The sequence below is a fragment of the Gymnoscopelus microlampas genome, assembly GCF_963454915.1.
Source record: "Gymnoscopelus microlampas genome assembly, chromosome: 1".
In the NCBI taxonomy this organism is placed as follows: Eukaryota; Metazoa; Chordata; class Actinopteri; order Myctophiformes; family Myctophidae; genus Gymnoscopelus; species Gymnoscopelus microlampas.
In genome coordinates, this window is record NC_139962.1 from 23,152,929 (window position 1) to 23,177,809 (window position 24,881).

The 24,881-nt window shown below is 39.4% G+C and overlaps 2 protein-coding genes across 2 annotated transcripts; both read right to left on the reverse strand.

Moving 5' to 3' along the window:
• Window positions 1-8,518: 8,518 nt before the first annotated feature.
• nmbb (neuromedin Bb) lies at window positions 8,519-10,815 on the reverse strand (the record flags this gene model as incomplete). The annotated part of the gene is made up of 3 exons (XM_084054378.1): window positions 8,519-8,575; window positions 9,705-9,904; window positions 10,650-10,815. The coding sequence occupies 3 exons, from the start codon at window positions 10,813-10,815 to the stop codon at window positions 8,519-8,521; spliced, it is 423 nt and encodes a 140-aa protein (XP_083910504.1).
• Window positions 10,816-14,830: 4,015 nt separating this feature from the next.
• sec11a (SEC11 homolog A, signal peptidase complex subunit) lies at window positions 14,831-24,084 on the reverse strand. Its single transcript, XM_084062330.1, has 6 exons — window positions 23,910-24,084; window positions 22,076-22,185; window positions 20,252-20,401; window positions 19,717-19,836; window positions 15,707-15,764; window positions 14,831-15,277 (listed from the first exon to the last, which is right to left on the reverse strand). The coding sequence occupies exons 1-6, from the start codon at window positions 23,958-23,960 to the stop codon at window positions 15,227-15,229; spliced, it is 540 nt and encodes a 179-aa protein (XP_083918456.1). The 5' UTR covers window positions 23,961-24,084; the 3' UTR covers window positions 14,831-15,226.
• Between the last annotated feature and the right edge of the window lie 797 nt (window positions 24,085-24,881).

The window sequence follows — 24,881 nt, forward strand, 5'->3', positions numbered from 1 at the left end:
TGCACCTGCAGCCTCTCTGTTCTTAGAATAATAAAAATAATATTCATAAGAAAATGGCCCCGGCGGAGTGGCTCCGCCCCTTCTGCTCGTGTTGAACCAACCAGAGCGCTGCAAAGAGTCACTTGTCCCCGCTGAGCTCATCGTTCAAAACAAACTGGGTGACAATGATGATCATCGATGATGATGATGATGATGATGAATGATGATGATGATATAAACCTGCAACATGGAATCCTTTGCTCCACACACATAGACCTATTATTACAATAAATAAGTTAGGGCGGTTCTCACTTCCCAAAGCTAGGAGGGAACTCGTCAAAAATCAAGATTTGGCTCTTGTTGATAAGTTTCTGATTTTTGGCATGGTGTTATGGGCATAAGGTTTTCAAAAGCCATAGCTTGGGCTCGCCCCCTAGTGGTCGGTTTGCAATAACTCCAATAGGCTAGGTGAAATCCCAAATAATTGATATAAAACATTTTCAATTGATTCTGTTACTATTGGGCATGCTAAAAAGCATACTAAATTTTTTGGAAAATCTAACTTGTGGAAAGGCATCATTTTCAAGATGGCGTCCGCAATGGCTGCCGCGAATGGCCATAAACTGGGAGGGAACAACAAAAATCCTAAAAGTTGTGCACTTAGTAGGCCTAACTAGTTTTTGATTTTTGGCATGGTGTTAGGTATTCTTTGAGACACACATTCGTTTTTTGTTTTTTTTTACCAATTGGTCCGTATTCGGGACAGCTGACGATTTTGCGGGCCAAACATCACGTGACTTTGATCCCAATATTAGATTAGGTCCATATGGTTGAAAGCCCAAATAATTGATAGAAAATATTTTTTTGATAAGAAAGAAATAAGAAAATCCTGTGCACATGTTGAGAACCACATAGACTTACTTAACATAGGCATAGCCTACATGGTAAAGCATGCATTCATCAGGGGGTAAAAATAATTGGCTACTCTAAATTAAAAAATAAAACATTTATATTTAAAATAATTGATTTAAATAAGAGTCGATACTCTAAATAAGAAAATATAAAACATTGCCGCTCTAACAACACATGTGAGCTTGTGGATCGTCTATTTTAGTCCTTTTTGTGCGACACCGTTTCGGAAAAGCATAAAAGGGGGTAAGTGATTAGGGGGGCATACGTTAGTCCGACAGACCATTACTCCGACTTATGTACCACTTCACATAATATATTACACGTCCTATAAATAAAAAGTGATGTTCCTTTTCTGCCTTTTTGGATTTGAAGTTCTGTATAAGAATGTTCCTAGCCTCAAATATATATGAGCAGTAAGGACAGAGTGGCAATGTAGCTTACATATCTGTCAAAAGGATACGCCTACACAAAAAGGATTGAGTGGTTATAGTCATTGTGGTCCTTACTCACATGAAACCTACCCTAGCCTCCCTATTTTGAGGGAAACATTTGGCAAAAATAGCAGATCTACAAGCTCACAACCGGATTGTAGATTGGCTATTTTTGCCGAAGATATGTTTTAGTGTAGAGCGAAAACAGGAAGGGGTCTAGGGGGATTCCAGTCAAAGTGTGGTATACGTTTTAAGTTGTTAAGTTTAACTGGGAGGGTAAATATTGCTGTGAGCTTGCAATAAATACTACTGTACAGTTTGTATAGTTAAACTATATTTCCCCCGCAGTCATTTTGGTTAATTTCCTGTTAGTTTCAAAGGGAACACAATGTCAGCACTAACTGTAGTTAGGATGCTGTTTGTGGTTTGTGCCACAGGGTGGCAGTGTTTCACTGTTAACATCATACAGGTGGATGGAGAAATTACAGAAGGCCTACACGTGGCAGCAGCACAACAGTGTACAAATACATGATGCATCTAACATTGATTGTCAATTATTCGGTGATGAGCCTTAATAAACCCAGACTACAGTACCATAATCCCTTGATACAAATGTCCAGAGACATGCTATACGATAACAAATTCCCCATGTGAGAAAATGTGAAGTAACATCTTTCTTTAACCCAAACAAACCAATTATTTTGGCCCCTTGACATGGGAGATGGATTACTCAACCCACAATGAGTACCTGTGAGAGGTCTTCAATCAATAGTGACTTTGGCTCTATAGCCCAAAGTTTCAACTTTATTGAGTTGAAAATTTGTACCACTTCGTGTCTGATACAGGCAAACAGGCATGGCAACTTTAGAAGCAATAGATTTATATTGTGGATAACAACAACCACCATCTACTTTCTGGTCCATATTTCATTCTTTTTCAGAGCATTTCACTATGGTCCACATGGTCACCACAGAGCAAATGATGTCATGAATCATATGAGTCATGTCACCCAAGACAAACAAAGATACAGACAGACAGACAGACAGACAGACAGACAGACTGCAAAGCATTACCTGCAAAGGGAAATCCCCAGTTCTATAAACTCACATGTTTCATCAAATGATGTTAGCAGCAGACACTTGACCTGACCCCATAGGTAAACAAGTTTGCATCCCAGCAAACTATGGTTAGATGTCATATTGTATGGATCTAGTCCAAGCAATTATAAACTAGCAGATGGCTAATCATGGTTTACTCTAGCCAACATCAAAATAACATCAGTGTTAAAATGCTCCAGTGAGCTCTTCAAACAGAGTGAATTTGTGAGCTGCATTTGTATTTCCTGCTATTTAATTGTTTATGTACTCATCAGGGTCATCGTGGTTAAAGACCCATAATCAGTGTCTGCCTGTCTGTCTGTCTGTCTGTCTGTCTGTCTGTCTGTCTGTCTGTCTGTCTGTCTGTCTGTCTGTCTGTCTGTCTGTCTGTCTCTCTCTCTCTCTCTCTCTCTCTCTCTCTCTCTCTCTCTCTCTCTCTCTCTCTCTCTCTCACACACACACCAATTAACACTAAAACTAAGCCTTTTCAAAAAAACTAAAAACCAAACTATTAAACCCACTTCAACAACTAATCAAAATTAAACGAACATTGCAAACAAAAATAAATCATTATGAAAAATGATAAACTATAATAATAACCTTGCTTTATGACAAGCAGTGTCATGGCTGCATGTGTGGATGTCAAACGGGACTGTTGGGTGAACTGTAGCATGCAACGGGGGGGGGGGGGGGGGGGGGGGGGGGGGGGGGGGGGCTGGGCTTTGTGTAATGGAGTGAGTGAGAAGAAGCTGAGATGATGAATTTAATGTGTCATTTCTCCTGGAATGAGAGAACATATGTCACGGGACATCTGTGCATTCAAATGTATGGAAACAACATCAACAGTGGAAATTCAAACTGCACTGTCTACTCTAATATTTGTCACAAACATTGAGTGATATGAATAGATACTATGAATAAACAATTCACTCTTGGCGTGGTTTAAACTAAGCTGCAATCCGGGACTTGTTTATATTTATTAAACGTTATTTTAAGGTGTTTTTTTTTTGTTGCAGTTTCTTTCTTTCTATTTTGTTAAAAATAAGTGTTATAGTGTAGCTTTTACACTTTAGTAAACATTTTCAGGGCAGGATACCAATTTTATCCAATTAGGAGAGAGGACTCATACAGGAATAAACAAGTGAAAATGGAAATTATGAAACAAAAATAGCAGAGCATTTTTTTAACTGGAACACTATAAAATTCAAGCTTGGTCCACTCCCTTTTTCCCTCTATACCAAATCTCTTCACCTAACATGATAGCTGATCTACAAGCTTGCTATTTCTGCCAAATGTTTGCCCCAGAATAGGGATGCTAGGGTTCAAGTGGTTAATGTAATATCTACATTTCTAGCAGAATGTCCAATTATAACTCAATATCTTCATGCAGGCAGACATGTGCCTTTCATATATCTGTGCTATGAGCTGAATTAATGAGCTATGGCTGATTCTTCAGCAGGGAAGATATGCCTTCAGTTTATGAAAAATAGTGCACTGCAAGGAGGACAAGTATTTATACAAATCATACTGGTCAAATACACAGAACTGGAAAACTATTACTAATATATTATACTAAACAAGTAATTTATCCTAGCCTTGTCAAGCATTTAAAGTAGTGACTTTCAGTACTTGAGACAGAAATTGTCAGGGACTCAAACATCAAACGCAGGAGACATGGATTAAATGTGATCTAGACTTTACTCACAGATAAACAATGCACTAAACAGGAAAACTCACAAAACAAAGACAAGCATGCAATACAGGAACAAACACTCAAGAAACATACACTGCGGAATAACTCGAAAACTCTAACAAAGAGAACCTAACATCAAACCATAAATCAGCAATGAGCACACTTGGACAGAGTCTAGTCTCTAGTCTCTTGAGCTCGTTACCCAACTCAGCTCATGGACCTCTCAAGTGACCACTCTGGGAAATCAACAGCCATAAAACAAAGAAATGGGTGCTGTACTGTGACTTGTGTGTTTCGTATAGTATGGGTTTCAGACATGCATTGAGTTTTACATTTATTGACTTCATGTAATTCTACTGAATGTGTTATTTATGTATTTATAAATAACACCAGACCTCAGTATCCTCCATCAGGGATGGATTTAAATTGTGTACAAATTGAAGGAATGGTCCCCATACCTTCCCAAACTTATTGGAGGAGCCACTTAATGAGAATCTAATCTTTTCTAGTTTTAGAAAGTGCAAGATGTCTCTTATCCAGTGAGTGTGAGAGGAGGAAGTAGGTGATTTCCAATTAATCAAAATTAGTCTCCTAGCCAAAAGAGTGACAAAAGCCAAAACGTCCTTTTACAATTTAGAGAGCGGGGGCAGTGAGGGGAAAACCCCAAACAGAGCACCCAAAGGTGTAAGCTCCACTCTTTGCCCCACTATCTCCGATTTAGAATGAAAGATCTGAATTGGACCCACATTCTTTTAGATGTTTTTCACCGTGAGTAACGCCGACAGCCACAATACTAGTGGGAGCAACAACAACGATCTGGAACCACCTATAGAACAATGGGTAAATTATCTTACTACTGCACTGCCACCAAAGTGTGCAATGCCCTGACACCATCCCTTAAAAAATGTGGATCACTGGCTTCCTTTAAATCAGGCCTGAAAATCCATCTTTCAGGAGGCCAAATGAGGAGGTAAACTCACTTCTCCCATACAAAGGTGTTGGCATTCACTGCCTACAGTTTTATTCTTTTGTCCCTTTTTTCTATGATATTGTATTTTGGTGTTATTTTTATGCTATGTTGATGAATCGAATTCAGAGTACCACATTGGAAACAAGTCCCCAGGTCTTTTTTGTGTTATCCTTTTAGCTCAAATGTCTGACTGTACCTTGTGCTGTTTACATTTCTGTCTAATAAAGTATTCAATAAATAAATCAAACCTAGAACCACTCCCTCCATCCTCCACCTCTCTCTATTTTTGCTGATTGGCCTGCCCTGAACAAGAGAAAAAATAAAAAATAATCCTTCAGTTTACTGACCAGTCTGTTTGGCCACTATAGCGACCTCATCAACAGGGTCAGTGGGGGTTGCTGGTCCTTAATCACTTGAACCCTAAAGTGTCCTTATTCTGGTCCAGGGAAGGGTGGGATCTCATGTGCTAGTGAAGGTCACGTACCGATTTACAGGACATTGCAAAAAAATAATAATAATAAAACCTTATTACCGTCATGATATTCATATGCCAAAGAGATGTTGATGACTTCCACAAGGAAATAATTCATGCATGTATTGGAGCGTGCAACTATTCAAATGAGAAGCAACATAATCCTTTTTGATCAGCAGGATATGCTCATTTGATCATTATTGTAGACAATTATTGTACTTGCTAATTTGCATAGATGATCTTTTGCTTAAAAGAATGAGAAATTCTAATCTGTTGTGAACAAAGTGCCCGGTTGGAGCTGTACACATGTTGTTTTGAAAATATTCATTATGAGAATTGTGCAAAAGCAATTAAAAAAAACAGTAGCATTGGGGATTTGACTGTGTAGTAAGGTCTGCAGGGTTCATTTGTCCATTGTTACTCCGAGAGTGTACAAATGGAACAAAATGGAACCTTGCAGGTCCATTTGGTTCTGTACACTTTCTGAGTTAAATTAACCTCTTGAATCCCAGCATCCATTTGTCAAAAATAGCAGATCTACAAGCTCAGTTTTACAAATCATAGAGGGTTTAAGTGGCTAATGCTAAGCATTTGACTGTGCAAATTCCCTCCCTGCAATTCTTAAATCCAATTTACACTATGAATATCTGTCACACTGTAGGACCAGACTAAATGCACAGTAGATAACGCCATACTGTACAGTGGTGCATAATCGGGTACATTTACTTCAGTCGTGCAATTCATTTTGACGTACTCAGACTTTACTTGAGTATTTCAATTTGTTGCTATGTTATCATACATTTTGGAGACAAATGTTGTACTTTGTACTCCATTACTTTTAATCCCATTTGCTATCTTTAGTTGATTTGTAGATTGAGATGCACAATATTAAATATAGTCAAATAAATTAAACTGTGGTGGCATTTTGCAGAGACAAAACAGGATTCAGTCATGTTACTATAAGTACAATCTGTGGTATCAATGTGTTTTTGAAATTGCCTACTGTACGTCACCCTACTAGTGCATTTAGTTGTGAAAGATAATTTTAATGGATAGTTTATCATTTACATTCTTTGTTCAATACTGGCTTTGTGATGCCATTTTCTGTTATGTGTTTATTCCTACAGAGGGTTACGCATATAGCCTACGACTATACTATTCCCTACTATTATTATCATTATCATTATTATTATATGTAAGTGCCCAACATGCAATTTTCCACTGAATGTCAGATTGTTCATTTCAATAATGTCTGCATTTTTTAATTATCATGACATCACATCACTGCATTGCACCCTGATAAAGTGTTAAGTGGCTGAATTGTGACTTCACACTTTCCTCTCCAGTGTGTGTGTGTGTGTGTGTGTGTGTGTGTGTGTGTGTGTGTGTGTGTGTGTGTGTGTGTGTGTGTGTGTGTGTGTGTGTGTGTGTGTGTGTGTGTGTGTGCGTGTGCGTGTGCGTGTGTGTCTGTGTGTGTGTGTGTGTGTGTGTGTGCGTGTGGACCTCTATAATAGGTCCATGACATGATTACAGTTGGTCCATAGGAAAATGTTTTAAATGTTTAAAAATATACATATTAAAGGAGCACTTCACCCTTTTTCAACCTTATCTTCATGTAGAAGAAAGAGAGGAAGGAGCGCATCTGTTTGGCAAAGTCAAAATGCCCAACAAGGTGATCTTTGGTACAAATTGAATTAAATGGCAAAAAAGAAAAGACCAAGGCATTCTCGTGGAAAAATGAAAAAGCCTTTAATATGATGGCTAATGCATGGCAAGAATAACAAACAACACCTGCGCGTTGGCAGCACAAGGCCTTCATCAGGGTGACAAGTCACTATGATGAATTAACCACGGTCTTAAAGGCTTTTTATTTGTTCCACAAGAGTGCCTTGGTCTTTTCTTTTTTGCTACTTATCTTCAAATAATTGGTCCTCACTAATGCTCATTCTGTCAACATTTCTGTTTACTCACTTTGTGTCTCATTGGTGGGCTGACAACATGTCAGAACCTGCCTACCGATGATGTCACTGGTAGGCAGGTTTCTGGGCTGTCCACAGCCCTCCTCTGAAATGGTTCCATCTTATAATGAGCAGTAATAGTGTGGATAAATGACTATGTTAATAAGTTGAAAAGATTTGTCATTTGACTCATACCAAAACATAATCTTCTGATAATAAAAAAGCATCTTTATAATACAGCAGATCAAGATCACCGACTTTGCAAACCAATGTTTTATTTAATATATAAATATTTTTTATAAACAATGCAATTTCAACACACGTCATCAAAGTAACAGGAAAACAAATCCCCCACATGATTTACAAACGGTATTGCAACCTGTGCATCTTGTGACCTGAAATTATGCTTAACTTATCGGCAGATCTATAAGCTCACAACACTTCGCAATGCGACATGTTGTGAGCCTGTAGATCTGCTATTTTTCGACTTTAGGTTTCATGACATCAAATTTCATTTATTTATTTATTCATTTTTTAGGTTTTCTGTGGACTGGGGTTTTCTGAATAATTAGGGTCAGAAAAGTGCTGCGATTGGCCCGTGGACTTTGATGTCACAGTCCATTAATCCCGCCCTCTCTCCTCCCCGCCCCTCCCCTCCCCTATCCTTCTCCTTTGGGGGGGCGGAGCAGAGGACAGGTAAAATCCCTCAACAGCGACACCTGCAGGCAAGTAGGTATTTTTTTCATTGCAGTTGAAAAGGCCTCGGAACACAGAGAGAAAACAACCTGCCGTGGCTCACTGGAGCGGATATTTCAGTTAAAACCTTTTAATACACGTTTGAAGGACCATGAAACCTTTAAAACCGCGACAGTGTTGTAGGCAGCCTACCATACAATCGTGATAAAGCAATTAACAGAGACGTTAAGACATAATCGATTTGACCAACGAGGTCGGATGACGACCTCCGCATGTTCACGCGTGCGGGCGCCAGCACGGTTTGATGATGTCACATTCTGCTGCTTTGAATGTAACTCTGTAAAATCTTCTTCAACAGCCCCGTCTCCTACAAAACACACAACACAGAGACACAATAAATTAGTGGTGCAACAGTTAATCAAACTAATCGATTTAATCGATTATAAAACATTTTTTGATTCATTCATTCATTGATTTTAATAAAAAATAATCAATTGTGGGCAAAAAGATTTATATTTCCCTTTTTTCTTTAAAAACGTTGTTAAAATAGCAAACATAGCAGATACACAAGCTGACAATGCAGATCTACAAGCTCACAATGCATCGCGATGCGACGAGTTAGTGAGCATGTGTTAGATCGGCTATAGTTTTGTGATTTTTGTGCTACACTGTTGTAAGATGAAATATTACAATACATTTTTTATGAAATATCAATTATTTTCATAAAGGAAATCTGAGTAGCCTACTTCGTCCACTACTTAAAATAAAGTACCAATACCTTAATGTATAAATACTCTGTTCTAAGTAAGTGTATGCTAGTTTTACTTGAGTAAAATGACAGTATTGGCACCCAAACATACTTAGGCTACAGTACCAAATGTACTCATTATGCAGAATGCAGGGTCCATTTCACATCATATTAGGCTACTGGATTGTTATTAGTGATACATTAATATGTTCATCACTTTAATGTTGCAGCTGGTAAAAGTGGGTCTGATTTGAATTACTTTACGTGGTGCTGAGTATATTAATCTATAAAGAATACATCACCATTTATCAATTTATGTTTCATCATGGTGGAAAGTAATTATTTACTCAAGTACAGTACTAAAGTACAATAAGAGGTTACTACTTTACTTGTAAAGTAGTACTATGCTATATATCAGAGGTAAATATAATGTTTTACTCTACTACAACTTTAGTTAGACTAGGACTGTTAGCCTATAGGCCTACTTTGCAGATTATACATTAGTATACAACTTGAGTAAATGTACTTTCCACCACTGTAGCTACAGTGTATATGATGTAGCTACAACAACACATGAACAAATACAACACAGCCAGTTTTCTCCGACACGTTACAAATACTAATTTACCCATTTGCAATTCTGATCTTGTGTAGGCCAATCGTGGAAAGTAACTAAGTACATACTCAAGTACTGTAGGACTTAAGTGCATTTGAGTACTTTTTCCACCACTGTGTTTTTTTCCCTCACCTGAGTCTTGGAGCGGCTGTCGTGAGGGTCCAGCTGCGTTTTCAACGCGACCCGTAAAACCTCCTGGAAAAGACTCTTCCCAAGAAGATGATTCTGCCTCGAGACAACATCATCCTCTTCTTCATCTTCATCTTCATCATGACCATCAGAGGACGGCAGCAAAGGGTTGTCCATCACGCTCTTCTTGCCCATAAAATGTCCTTTAAAAAGTAAACCAATTCATTGACCGTTAATCGTGTGCGATAGACAGGCAGCCTTGAAAACAGTTTAGCTCTGCATGGGTAAAAGTAGTCCTCAAACATTTTGGGATCCCCCAAACTGATGGCTATGTATTTGACCGGGGACCCCCATCTGAAAACATGTTGTGCCAGGGTGGACCTAAAAGAGAAGATCTGCGTTGTCGCGCGTAACGTGCGTAACGGTGCATTTCTTCTGAAGAGAGGATAGGGTAGGAGGGCGTAGGTTGTGAACCTTTTTGCTTTTTACTCAATTACTAAACAAATACTTGCTCAATTATGACAAAAAATGTAAGTTCATAACTTACGTATCTGTCTGTGAACTGTTGGTCGTGTTTTTTTAATTTTTGATTAAATCTCAAACATAAAAGCCACAATTTCACTTTAAAATGGTGGGCGCACTGGAACTAAAACTAGACTAAAGCTAAAACTTTTCAGATGATTAAAATGTGACTAAAACTGAATGAGATTTTATTCCAAAGACTATGACTAAAACTACCTCAAAAATGTACTGTTAAAATTAACACTGATATGGCCCGGACGGCTGGCGTAGCGGTCCGGGCACCTTAGGCCACCTGACAGCGTGTTGCGGGTTCGAATCCCAATCTTTGCTGAGTGTTACTCCCCATATCCCGCTGTCTATCAATAAAGGCAGAAAAAGCCAAAAACATAAATACAAATTTAATTAACACTGATATAGACTACATACCTGTTGCCCAGAGATTGCCTCGCGGATTCACTTTAATCTTGGCAACTTTATTCCTCAGCTCTGTCAGGTCGAAGCTGACCGCTGTGGTCTGGGAGATGAAGGAGAACAGCAGCAGGTAGGTCAGTAAGCCATAAGGACACACTGTGGTCAACGTAAAGCCTCTCATTGTGGAAAGATCTGCTCATCCACAGGATTCTCCAAGTGTCCAGACGTCCCTTCTACTTGTCCAGTGGTGGAGTAACGGAGGCGGGTCCTGCTTTTTATAGTCTTGCCATGATGATGGCCAGGGTGGGCTCGGTTTTGTGTGCGTGCGAGAAGAAGTGTGATGAGTAGGCCTATCTGAGTGTGTGCGTGTGCGTGCGTGGAGCCCCATTCCATCCAGTTAACATTTTGAAGTGGCCACCCAGCAGTGTTCATTTAAATGTGAGTCACAGACTGGTAAGTGGTAAGGGTCCAAATAGGGCAATTTTAGGATTAGACCTTTAAAGGGATAATTCACTTTCAACCATGTTTAAGGTCATTTTAACGTCTACTCAGGCTTTTGTGCAGGACCACACTGTTTTTAAGTTGCTTGATTCAGTATTTAGACATTCATTCATGATATTCATTCGATCAGACACGCCCCCTTTCTATACAAACCCATTGTAACTTCAAACTCCATTTTAACCATGTTAGATTCATTGAAAACACCCATCCTTGGTTCTGGTGACTCATAGGCCTACTGCCTTCCTAATACGTAAGGGGACATGTTTTTTTCGATTACTTTTTCAATTTTTTTCCCCATTTCCCCTAAAAAAAACATAAAAAATAAAAACGAAAAAAGTTATTGAAAAAACATGGTCTCCTCACACATAAGAAGGACAAGTCACCAGAACCAAATCTATCATGGTTAGAATAGAGTTTGATGTTACCATGGGTTTGTATAGGAAGGGAGCTGTTTGTTAAAATGAATATCAAGTATTTAAATACTGAATCAAGCAACTTAAAAACTGTCTGTGGTGCTCCTGAGTAGACATGACAATGGCCCCCAAACATGTTTGGAAGTGAAATATCCCTTTAATGGGAATGTGGAACAATTTCCCACATTGTTCAACTATTTTTGGTGCATGGCGTTAACATGGAACACACAACAATTATAAATCAGAAATAATTAACTCTGACCCGTGGCTATCCTCAAAATTCTTAATCCTATACCATAACGAATACAGGAAGAGTGGGCACCTAAACATTATGGCACCTCAATGTATTTTTTTCTTCTTTTTTTCTAAAATATATTAAAAAAAAAGAAAAAAGAATAGAATTTGGAAAATGGTCTGAAGTAATGTGAAATATACATGATTTAAAAATGCATGATCATACTCAGACCTAAATGCACCCTTCAACTTCTTGTTTATGCCCAACTGTCTAGCCACAGTACAGGTTTAGTAGCAATTTATAGCAATTATTGTAGGCTACAAATAATAGGTTTTAAATATCAAATGATCAAACATGTTCAAATCATGTGTAGGCCTAGGCCTACTTTACACTTACTTCAGACTATTTTCCAAAATCTCAAAAAAGCCAATTTAACATTTAGGTGCCCACTATTCCGGTTACCACCATAACCCCAACCTGAATATTTTTCCTAATTGTAAGTCTAACTCCCCCAAAAACAACCATTTATTTATCTTGTGCTGTGAGGACCAGGGAAATTCTTCTCAAAATCTACTAGGCCTGCTTGTGTGAGGATAAAATTGTCCATCACACTCACAGATTGTATTAACAGTATATGCTGGATGTCTGGTGCAGATTGTGTGGTGCATGTTTTGGAATGCCTCAGGACCGGTGATGCTTTGCTTCCAGTCACAAAGCCTCTTCCTCAGCTCATGACATTTGGCCAGTTGTGGCAGTGTAGTCTACTAGGGATATGAGGCTAGCTCTCTCTGCTCATTTGGATCTCTCTCTCTCTCTCTCTCTCTCACACAGACACACACACACACACACACACAGTTCATTTAGAGATGAGAAGGCACTGCATGCTGCATCATGTCACTCCAGGGTGCCAAACCTGCATGAGAGTTCAAAACACTGTCCTCTTCGTAACCTCTGGCATTCACACACACAGACACACAGACACCGACCGACACACACACACACACACACACACACACACACACACACACACACAGTATGGGGCTTATTTAGTGTCTAGCTAGCCCCACACGCACGCACACGCATGTACACACTTCTGCGGATCTCAACAATGCACTGATGAATGTCAGGCTCATTTGGTGATCTAACAATCACAGCATCAGGTTGACAGTTCAAATCCTTGCTGTCGGGTGGAAACCTTGTAGGTCAAAAACCATTCCTTTTTTTCTTACTATTTTAATAACATTTTAAAATAGTGAAAATAGCAGATCTACAAGCTCACAACGCATCACACTGTGAGCTTGTAGATATGCTAGTTTCACTACCTTTGTGCGACACTCTTGTATGATGAAGCAGACATTCATTTTCCAAATAAACAAGTTGAAATATGGAGATACAAGGTTTCTGCCAGACAGCAATGAAATGGTGACAGTTGATGCACTTTGAGTGTGATTTCTATCTTTTCAAATATGTGTGGGATTTTTAATGGGCTGATCCCAGGCACATGGACGAGCCATTACCAGATCTACTATTCGGCTACATCACACTTGGCAGGTTGTACCTTGTGATGTATGCCATGCTATATATCTACAACAACACATTAGGACTTCAACCAGCTGTAATTACCATGGGCATTACTCCATCAATTACTATTTTCATTAATCAAATAACCGAGAAGCACATTATATATTTTTTTAATAAAAAAATCGAATCTATTTTTTTTAATAATCAACTAAATCAATGAGTCTGATTCCTGACCAGAAATCAATTAGTCTGATTAACCACTTAAAGCGATAGTTCTCCCAAAAAAAGTGTTTTTTTCTATGGATTACCATCCATAGAAAAAACCCATGAAGACTTGAATTCATGGATATTGTTTGTTTTTTGTCGCATTCCTAAGCCAATAATTTGGAACCGCTGCCGGTCATCAAATTATTGGCTTATGAATGCGGCAAAAACTAAAAAATATCCATGAATTCAAAACATGCAAAAATAGCCGATTTAAGCTCAGTTAACAAGCCTTGGTTGACAAGCTTGTAGATCGACTATTTCCAATATTTTTAATATAATCAAGTCTTTTTTTTAATGATATAATCGCTTAAATCGATTAGTTCAATTAACAGTTTCACTCCTGGTATGCATAGTTATACATCTATGAACAACATTGTTGCATTATACTGTATTGTGCTATATAGCCATTATGTTTATGTTACAGTGTTCATGGTAAAAGATATCCATCTATCCATCCTTCTGTAAGACCCCCTGTGGTCCATCAATGTGGGTCAGGTCAAACGTTTCAGTCCAACCTCAAGTACTAGAGTTTCATTCATTCAACTTGATCCATGCTATTATGTCAGTGATTACATGCCAGTGCTGCACAAAACAGAATTCCCCATGTTGGCCTGGTTTTCATCATGAAAAACATGAAGAAAATGGAAGCACATCATTTATATCTATACTTAACAGATAACAGACTTTACACAAGTCCAACTTGGCCTACTTACAGATTCACAAGACCTCAAAACCCACAAACCTTCAAAACAAATTGACACAAAAAAAAAAACCTGTAGAAAGCAAGAAACTGGTTGCTTTGGAAGGCTTAGTAGAGGTAATTGAGGCAAACAGCTTCCGCTGACACATTCTGACCGGGGAAGCTTTGACATTTTAAAAAGGTGTAATATACTGCAGCAAACTGTGGTCTTTTGTGTCACCTATATAGTCACTTGCTTTCATTTAATCAGTATGTAACTACTGTACGTAGTTACATCAATGTCTTAAAAAAGAAATGTAAAATCTGCTAGTAATTGAGGGTGAACAGCTGTTACCCGGCCTTGTTGACATATTCTAAGCCATTACCTTTGGTTAATGATAGGCACTGGGCATAATAACTGTAGTCCTGTGTTTCCACAATGTGGCCTGACCGTTTCATTTTCCAATAGCTTTGTTTGATTGACTTGGCACAAGTTGGCAGCAGCGGAATGCGTTTCCGGTTCAAATCTGCTGCCACTGATGCATTGTGGGTGTTTTAAGGAGTCAAATTGATACATACATTGGAGGGTAACAGATTCCATTTTTAATGTCACACTCATATTCCCTTGTCATAAAATACTTCACATCTTTTTCAAAGACAATGAATTAACAAGAAAAGAACAGAAAAAAAGCAAAATTCAATAAACCATTAAGAATGTCATATTCACATTCTAAAGAAAAATTACAAATAGATTGAACTTTAACTTCTGAATCTAATCTAGTTCCCTCACAAAAATACTTTTTAAAGCTTGGATTTTTTTTGTTTCAAATGTAAACACCCTATTCCACATTTCTACAAAAAAGCCCAAACAAATGGTACAAAAAGCCGGTTGGTTTTGACGAAATCTAACATAACATCAGTTTGAAAAAGGCATGGTTTGTTGTTTCCTGGACGTGTTTTTGGGTAGATTGGAACCTCACTCCCGATGGACCAGCACAAAGAGACCCAGCATGAAGAGGACAGCATACTGCGGGGGAAACAGTACAAAACATATTGGAGCCCAAAAGACTGTATGCCATTCACTTAGCTCACTCCATAAGGAGAATGACATAAAACTAATTGAAAAGATTAAACTATATCTTCAGAGATGGAATAAGCTCCCTCTCTCACTTGTGGGTCGTATCGAAAACGATTAAAATGAACATACTACCACGTCTCCTTTTACATTTTCCAGACCGTCCCCTTTTTTTGTCCAAATCACAAAAATCAATCTACAGAGACCCAAACAAGATGGTGGGTTTGCCTCACCTAATATGATATTTATTACTGGGCGGCAAACATTTTAATGATGAAGAAGAGGTGTCACTCCCCCAAGATCATCTTGTGTGATATGGAGTCTTTTCCATATCTAAAAGTGTTAAAAGGGCTTTTGAGGCAAAACTGAAAAAAGACTTACCTTGAATTTGGGGTAGTCATTCATTAGAATAGTAACAATTCCAATGTATGGCACAAACCTAGAGATGAGGAGATAATCAGACATAACTAGAACAGCACAACAATAAACATTACATCTTCATTTTATTGCAGTCATACAATTAACCAGTTAAGCCCTATATACACTTTGTCATACTTGCTAGTTTGACCAATTCAAATACTCTTTTATCATAAAATAACTTTAATATCTAGTTTAAGGCTTGACTTTACCAGCCAAATGGGTTAGGATAGGATTTACAAGCTCACGACGTGTCGCATCGTGATGCGTTGTGAGCTTGTAGATCTGCTATTTTCACAATATTTGAAATAGGGCTTAAGTGGTTAATTCATAATGTCATTTTTCACTCCTGTAGTAACTATCGGTCGATATAGAAGCACAATTACTGTTTATACAGTTTCCACACTTATAATATTGGATGAACAAATGGACACAGCAAGTACTTCCCCCTGTCTAATACTGATGGCTCAATCTACAGGTCATACTCATAGGAGCCTTGGCTGCACAAACTGACCTATTGACCCTCAGGAATGTCCCACAGAACTGGACCATGGATACAGATGACAGTTGCATCTCATTTCGCAAACGCAAGGTTTGACTCATTTTGAAGTGCAACCCAAAACTTGCTACATTCTATTTTCAGATGTTTGTCTCCAAAGCAGACTAACTGGAACCCTACAGACTCAGAATCCTGAATGGATAAGGATTCTTGGATTATAATACTGTTTCCCTTTATTGGATTATGTTATCATCCCACAGATAACACTCTGACTTATTGACAAGTAACCACTCATGTCACCACTCATGTCATAATGTTTGAATGTTTCATTCGTGTAATCATTCCAATTCATTAATCATGATTTTGATTGTAATTATGACATATACTATTTGCACCATATTCATCGTAGTTTACTGCACTGGATTCAATGGTTTGTAATAACTGTGTAAATAAAATAAACACGACATTTGCAGAATATGTGTAATTTAAGCCATGAGCAAGGCACGAGTGCATGACTTCATCTTCCCAAGATGGACATCTTTCTGGACAAGTCTTTGCCTCAAAACAACAACATATGTATTTCGGAAGAACATGTGTGTTGCAACAGCCTCATGTTACCTCATCGCAACGTATATAAACGCTGTGTGTAACCCCCCCCCTTAACTTTGAAAACTTCGGGAGACCTAACCCCCTCATCTAGAGGAAGCTCCTCTCTGCGAGGAAGCAAGGGACTGCGAAGAAGATGCCCACAAAGCTCTTCACACCGCACCTCCGTGACCGGAAGGCCTGATTCTCCCACAAGCCAGACGCAACAGCTTGGGGTCCCCCAGACGATCTGACCCTGACCAAGTTGTGTCTCCGCTGCTTCTCATCTGCCTGAAGATAGTACCTAAAGATAGTACAGCCTGCCACAAAGCTCCTGACTGGCCCCTGCTCAACGCTACGACGACTGAGACTGAGAAGGACGGATCTACAACTACAAATTCACATTTTATATATAATCTAGTTTGGTCATTGCTCAAGTTGAATTATTATTCCTTATAGAACACTGACATGTTGACACACATCTTAAAAAGGCTCTGCGGAGACAAGAACATTTTTCCCTTCAGATCGTGTAGATTTATTGAAATAAAATAATAAGTGATTATTTTATAATCTTTGATTATTTTATTGGTGGTTTAAAGTTAAGGTTAAATACAAATTAAGCTTGTGTTTAGTCATAAGTTGATTTTCATGGTGCCTCGTTAAATGTTTGACTTTTGAATTTTAAATACTCATAATTCCAAATTTATGGTTATTAATTTGATTATCCTTAAGATATTAAGAAGTCCTCACACTACATTTTGGTTATTAATAATACCACCGATATTGAAATTTACACACTCATGCCTACTACACTCCCTAGAAATATAGTGGAGTTTAAAGTACAATATTTGGTTTGAAAAGTAGTGGAGTGAAAGTCATAAGAATCCAAAAATACAAACACTCAAGTAAAGTACAGATACTCAAAACATTTAAACAAAGGGAGTCTATCGGCACGCATCAGCCTAATACGGCTAGCCCGGTGCGTCACAGGAGCAGGGACAACAGTTGCAGAAGAGATTGACACTGGAGCAACTTGGACAGTTATTCGGTGCTAGTACAAAAAAGAATGACTGACGTTTCAATCTTGCTATCTTCTTCAGAGACTCTGAGGAATTCTGCAACTCATTTTCTTTTACTTGAGTACATTTTCTTTTTACTCAAGTAAATGTACTTTGTTACTGTCCACCAAAAGAACCTGCTCTGCAAGCTCGCTGGTGCAAAATGGGGGGGCGGCAGCCTCCACACTGCGCACCTCAGCACTGGCCCTTGCATACTCTGCAGCAGAATATTGTGCCCCTGTCTGGTCCAGGTCATCCCATACACAGCACGTTGACACCCAGCTCAACACAACCATGAGAACCACAACCGGGACTATGTGCTCCGCTTTCCTGGCTCCCTATTTGATCAAACATAGCCCCTCCACATATCCGGCGAGCAGCATTTACTCAAAGGATGCTCCAAAGGGTCAAAGACTCTCCCCATCTACCAATCCATGCAGACATCTACAACCTGCTCGACTTCCATCTAGACGCCCAATATGGAAGAACACCCCACCAGCTGACTTCACCATCCAATCAGCTTGGGAAAAGGAATGAGAGTCCAAGGAGGTCCCAAACCAACCTCCCAAGGAGACAGTGGTCTACGCTCAATCGATTCAGGACTGGACATTGTGAAGGCTGCTTGGCCAGCCTTCACAAATGGGGCAGTAGCCCTATAGCCCACTGTGTGCTTGTGGAGAGGAGCATACTATGGAGCACATCATTGACGTTTGTCCTCTCCAAAGACTGAATGGAGGATTAGTCACCCTTCATACAGCAGACCAGGAGGGAACTGCTTGGCTTAAGGACTTTGCACTCGTTAAATAAACTGTCCACCACTGCTGACCAGTCAGTGCAGATTGTAAAAAGGATATTCACTGAGGGGGGTGCATGAGAAAAGGTCAAAGCAAATTCTCCCATCATGGACGGATGTTATGAGGACTACACAAAAAAGCACAACTTAATGAGTGTGTGCGTGGAGGGCAGGCGAACACAACGAATGAAAAGGAACTGGGTCAGGGACAATTGAAAACTACATTAGTGTATTTAGGTGAAGTGAAGCAGTCACTATATAAACTGGAGGGTCAATACCAGGGGCTTCAAAACTCTTGACCCCACTCTATTCCCATAGCAGTCACTGCTATGCTGTTTATTCAATAACAGGTGTCTCGCTGTCTCTCTTAATGAACCCCGCCAGGCCGGGGATAATTAGTCAGATAGTCAGTCTGTCTGTCCGTCTCTAGACCGTCTCTTCACCGCTTCTTGGTAAAAAAAAATCTTCTTTTTTTGATTCCCAACGGCACCTTCCCGCGACCCCACTTTGAGTCGCGACCCATAGTCTGAGAACCGCTGGTCTAGACCAATCCGCATGAAGCTTTGCACGAACATTCCTAGTAGGACAAGGAGGAATCTCCACCCAAAGTTTTTCATAGTACCACCATGTTTTCTCAACTTTCAACAGCAAAGAATTTAGAGTCTGACTCTTGCAAGACATGTTTTGTTACTACTACTCCAACAGATTTTGTCCAAACCTCAAACAAACCCATACACATTATCTCTGTAGTCATGTGAAAAAGAAGTATTTGTCAGATTTTTCATATTCAATTGGCTACAATTGTCTTCCAAGGTTTGCAGGAGCGGGCCATTTTGCACAAAATGCCATAAATCATGACATGATTTATGGAATTTTGTGTAAACCTTTGCACGCACATTCCCTGTAGGCGAGGGAAGATGTAGTCCAATGACACACTGAGTTATGGGAGGTCGTGGCCTGATGCATACCAAACTGGGGGTCCTTGAAATTAAAAAGTTTGAGAATAACTGCTGAATTGTGGTTGTGTGGAACGACCTACCCCCGGGCTCTCCCCACCACGTCTTTCTTCTCCAGCCAGTGTTGTCCCGGTTTGTACAGTCCTCTGTCATCCACCGCGTTGTTGTCCCCTTTGGTCAAGAATTTAATGTCTCCATTTTCCCTGTAGATAAAGAACAGTGGCAGCTTTACGCCTCACAGCAGACCCCTGCTTTCCCTTTTAAGATGTCTACATGCACCTGAATGATGATTCCTGAATGGCTGTGTGATCCTTCACACAGCCATTCACCTTTCTGAACATGGACTCCTCATCAGTGTCTTGCATACAAGCCAATTCGTGAAAACTTTATTCTCAGGTTTCATAGGCAAAGAATTTAGAGCCAGACCGACATATCGGTTTGGTCGATGTATTGGCAATTATTTGTATTTGGCAATTATTATTTGACGACATCGGTATCTGCAAATATGCAGCCGATGTGTCCCGATTTCTGTGCTTTTAAAGTTTTTCAAAAATAGCCCATCTCCAAGCTCACAAGGCGATGCATTGCCTTGTAAGCCTGAAGTAGAGTGGAGCATACTTTTCGTGAATCTTCAGTACTCTGTGTACTATGGGGATCTCCCGGCCCTCTATCCTGAAGACTACGATCTCTCCCACCCTGATGGGGTCCTCCACCCTGTTGGTCAGAAACAGCAGGTCTCCTCTGTGGAAGGCTGGCTCCATACTCCCACTGGAAAACACAGGCAGCAATAGGGGTGCAACAATTAATCCAACTAATCGATCATAAACAAATACCAATAATCAATCATTTTAGTAAAATAATTGATTAATAAGCCATTCCTATTTTGAGCAAGTAATTATAGGCGAACGTTAAAATAAATAGTGACAATAGCCGTTCTGCAAGCTTGTATATTATCCCAAAAAAAAATGCATGACACCGTTATGATTAAGTGGCCTTAAGTGGTTAATTGACTCAAATAGACAACAGTGGAGCAATCGAAAGGGGAGAATAGCAGACCTACAACCTCACAACACGCCACAACCGCGACGTGTTGTGAGCTTGCAGGTCTTCTATTCTCTGCATGAGACACTGTCGCACCACAACGTATTAATCAAGCGTTGGACACAAAGATCAGAGGTGTAAACCACAGTGTCTATCATCCAGGCCATCTATTACATAATGGCCTGATTGCAATTATTGGATGAGCTAATCACAATTATGTTGATGACTTCGGGGGTAGAGCGTCACTTGGGAATCGGAAAGTCCCCATCGATCCTCAGCTTCCCCTGGGTTAGTGTCGATTCTGTGAAGCGTCCTTGAGCAAGTCTCTGAACTACTAACTCTGATTAGCAGCTTGGAGCCTTGCATGCTGTTGATGTGTGTGTGTGTGTGTGTGTGTGTGTGTGTGTGTGTGTGTGTGTGTGTGTGTGTGTGTGTGTGTGTGCGTGTGTGTGAATGTAATGCACATTGTAAGGCACTTTAGATAAAGGCGCTCTATAAATGCACCATTTTCCATATATCTATCTAGCTACAGTAACACAGTATTATATTGGGAATCCATTGAATTTCCCTGGGACCCACATGCATGACAATAAACAGGTTCAGGGACCCATTACAATGAAAATGGTTCAACATCACTGAAAGTGCTTTGGAGAAAGCCTAGATAAATGCACCATTTAATTTAATCGTCAGAATCTTTTCCATCAACTATATGAAAGGCCGCTGGAGGACATTGACAGAGGAGTCATACTTCCATCGTCATTTCCATGCGTAGTCCACACATGTGTAGTCCACACTTCAACCTGCCGTTGGTATGTGGGGCATTTGGCCAGCTCATGACAACATTACATAATCCTTTACAGACATGCAGGTGACGCAGCAGCAACAGCAGTGGAGAGCAGTCATTTACGGTGCGCGACATGGTCATACGAAAGAGTAAAATTAACCCTGAGGCCGAGTCTAAAAATGTCTTGTCTAAACCCTAACGGTTTTCTGAAAAACCTATGTTGCTATATTAGTGGTGCTCAAACCTTTTCATGTCAAGGAACCCCCAAAAGTATATGTATTTGCCCACAGAACCCCCCCATCTCTAAATATTTTGTACCAGGGATCCCCAGAAACTCTGACAAAAAAAGCAGATCTACAAGCCCATAGCGATGCACGAAGTCACACGCTATGAGCTTGTATATCGGCTATTTTTGAATAGCCAACCAATGTGCTACATACACACACACACACACACACACACACACACACACACACACACACACACACACACACACACACACACACACACACACACACACACACACACACACACACACACAGTATATATAGCTCAAATCTAAAGTGACACACACGGATGCTTTCCCAGTTTCAATGGGTTAAGTAAGCTTAACGTACCTGAGAACAACGACGATTGGACTCTCGCTTCCAGTGACAACCATCAATCCCTTCCAGATCATCAACGCTGAAGACACGATCATACCGAAGTTCAACACCTGATAGTACAGCTGAACACAAAAACAAATGCACAAAGTTTAAACACCTGGTAGTATTATTAGTCACTACTTCATGATTCATTGTCATACAAATAATTGTGATTAAGGGTTTAATTGTGTTTTTGACATTGAATATTGCAACATTATGAATAATAATTGTAATTGCAATTATGTAATAATTGTGACAGGTGATCTAGGTAGTACAGCTGAACACAAAAAACAAACAAGTTTTAATTGATATTTCTTCAAACCCACTGAGCTGTAGCCTGGTAAACCCTCCCTCCGGAAATCTCATTTCCATAATCAAATGGAAATGAGATTTCCGGAGGGAGGGTTTACCAGGCTAACTGAGCTGTGGAAAGCATGAGTGCCCACTGCCCATTAGGGAGGGATGGTCTTTTATATATTTTTTTTTTATAATTGTTAAGCACCATTTACAATGAATCTGACGTGTAACCCATTAAACAATGATCAATGCAACACATCTTGTTTTCCCATAAGGAGCTTCTCTTCGCTGAAAATACCAGATCTACAAGGTCACAACATCGTGTATTGTTCCGATGTGTCGTGAACTTGTAGATCTGCTATTTTAGATGAATGTTTGCCCCAGAATGGACACGCTAGGGTTCATATAAATCAACCAAAGCACTATCTACCATGTTAAATGTATTGGAATCAAACATATTTAACAATAATCATAACTCAACCAAACCATTATCATGTTGGATATATGTTAAGGGACCTTGGCTCAAAACGTCGTCAATTAATGTCATAGCAGATGAGTGTGCGGGTTTTATTCTTTTTCTTTGGGATATAATGTGAAGCAAATATATTTATTAATAATAATAATAATCATAACTCAACCAAAGCGCTATTTACCATGTTAGGTGTATTTGAATCAAACATATTTAATAATCATCATAACTCCACCAAAGCACTATCTAGTATGTTGGATGTATTTGAATCAAACACATTTAATAATCATCATAACTCCACGAAAATAGTATGTTAGATGCGTTTGAATCAAACGTATTTAATAATCATCATAACTCAAACATGTTTTATAAGTATTTGAATGAAACATATTGAAGATCACATTTTGTGCAGTGATCATCCACTCATCCTCTGCACCCCTTTGACTGACAGCAACAATAGAACACCATCCATGCTGCACACAGTAAAAAACATCCTCAGTGCTAATTCATACATTTATAACTCTGTGAGTGGTTACAAATGCAATCAAATGGCATTTGGTTACATTTGTAATCACTCTCAGAGTTATATTACTATATCACTGTGAGTGAGAATTTCTGTTCAATCAATCAATGTATGGCATTCATTGAGCAAAAGCAGCTACTATAGCCACATAATTCACCAGCACAACCCAAACAGCTAGTTAACAAAATTACACATAAAACAATTTAAAATAAACAGTAATAAATAAATATTAAAATAATAATACAAAAAAAAGATATATGTATACATAAATCAACAGCACAACCCAGGCAATAAGATAACAAAATAACACATACAACAATTTAAAAAATGAACAGATAATGAATAAATAAGCGACCATGAAGTGCAACGTGTTATTATAGGAGGAGGAGGAGGAGGGAAGAAGCTAGGTTAGCTTTGGTTAGCTAGTCGGCTAGCTTTTAAGGTTCCTGTGACCATAGAAGGAAGCAAGAGGAACAAAAAAAACAAACAGTTTTTTTTACAGGTTTAAAATGACCTACCTGCCGCTTGTTCATGCGACGGACGTCGTCGAGGAAGTCTAAAGACAACATGTCGGCGGTTATGAGGATGTATTTATATACAGAATATGTATAAAATCACATGAAAACGGTTAAAGTGTTCAACATATGGATGCAGAGGCAACCCGCATCCAAATCTTCCGGGTTGTGCTGGGCCGGAAGTCCCGCCCCACAGCCCCTAATGGAGGGTTGCCATGTCAGCTTATTATAAGCGACTTTGGGCTCCTTTGTCTGTAAAGTTGTTTGTAAGTATTGGTAGTTTGCGGCGTGCGTTTTTTTGGCTCGTTTATAAAGTGTAGTTGCTTTATTTTTTATTTGGGCTGTTGTTTAAACCCAGTGGTTCTCCAACATTTTATATACATACATTTTAATATGTAATATTTAGTGCCAGCCAGCCCCCCCCCCCCCCCCCCCCCCCAGAGGTGGATAACTCTAGTGACCCCCCCCCACATACCAGATTAATTGTGCGTGTAGCCTACTAGTTACAATGTTTCAAAAAATATTCAAAATGGTCCACGTTTTTCAAGATTTTTTGAAAATAGCAGATCTACAAGCTCACAACGCTTTGCACCACGACCATAGAGTTAGATCATGACCTCTCATTTATACAGTCTATGGTCATGACGCGTTGTGACTGTGAGCTTGTAGCCTAGTCGCTTCTTTTGGGCTTGTTTTCATAGACCTGGTTGCTTATTTCTCTCGCGAAATCTGGCAACACTACCCTAACGGCTTTTTTGAACGTTGAGGTGTCACTTCTGGATACGGTGGGCTGTGGACAGTGAACTGAAAGTACATTTACTCGAGTATTGCATTTGAAGTAGGCTACTGTTTTGAGGCACGTTTGCTTTACATGAGTGTTTCCATTTTGTTTTTGATATATAATAACTTATACACCACTACATCCCTGGGTAACAGGATAGGTGGGCATCAAAACCATCTGGGGCCAGTTGCACC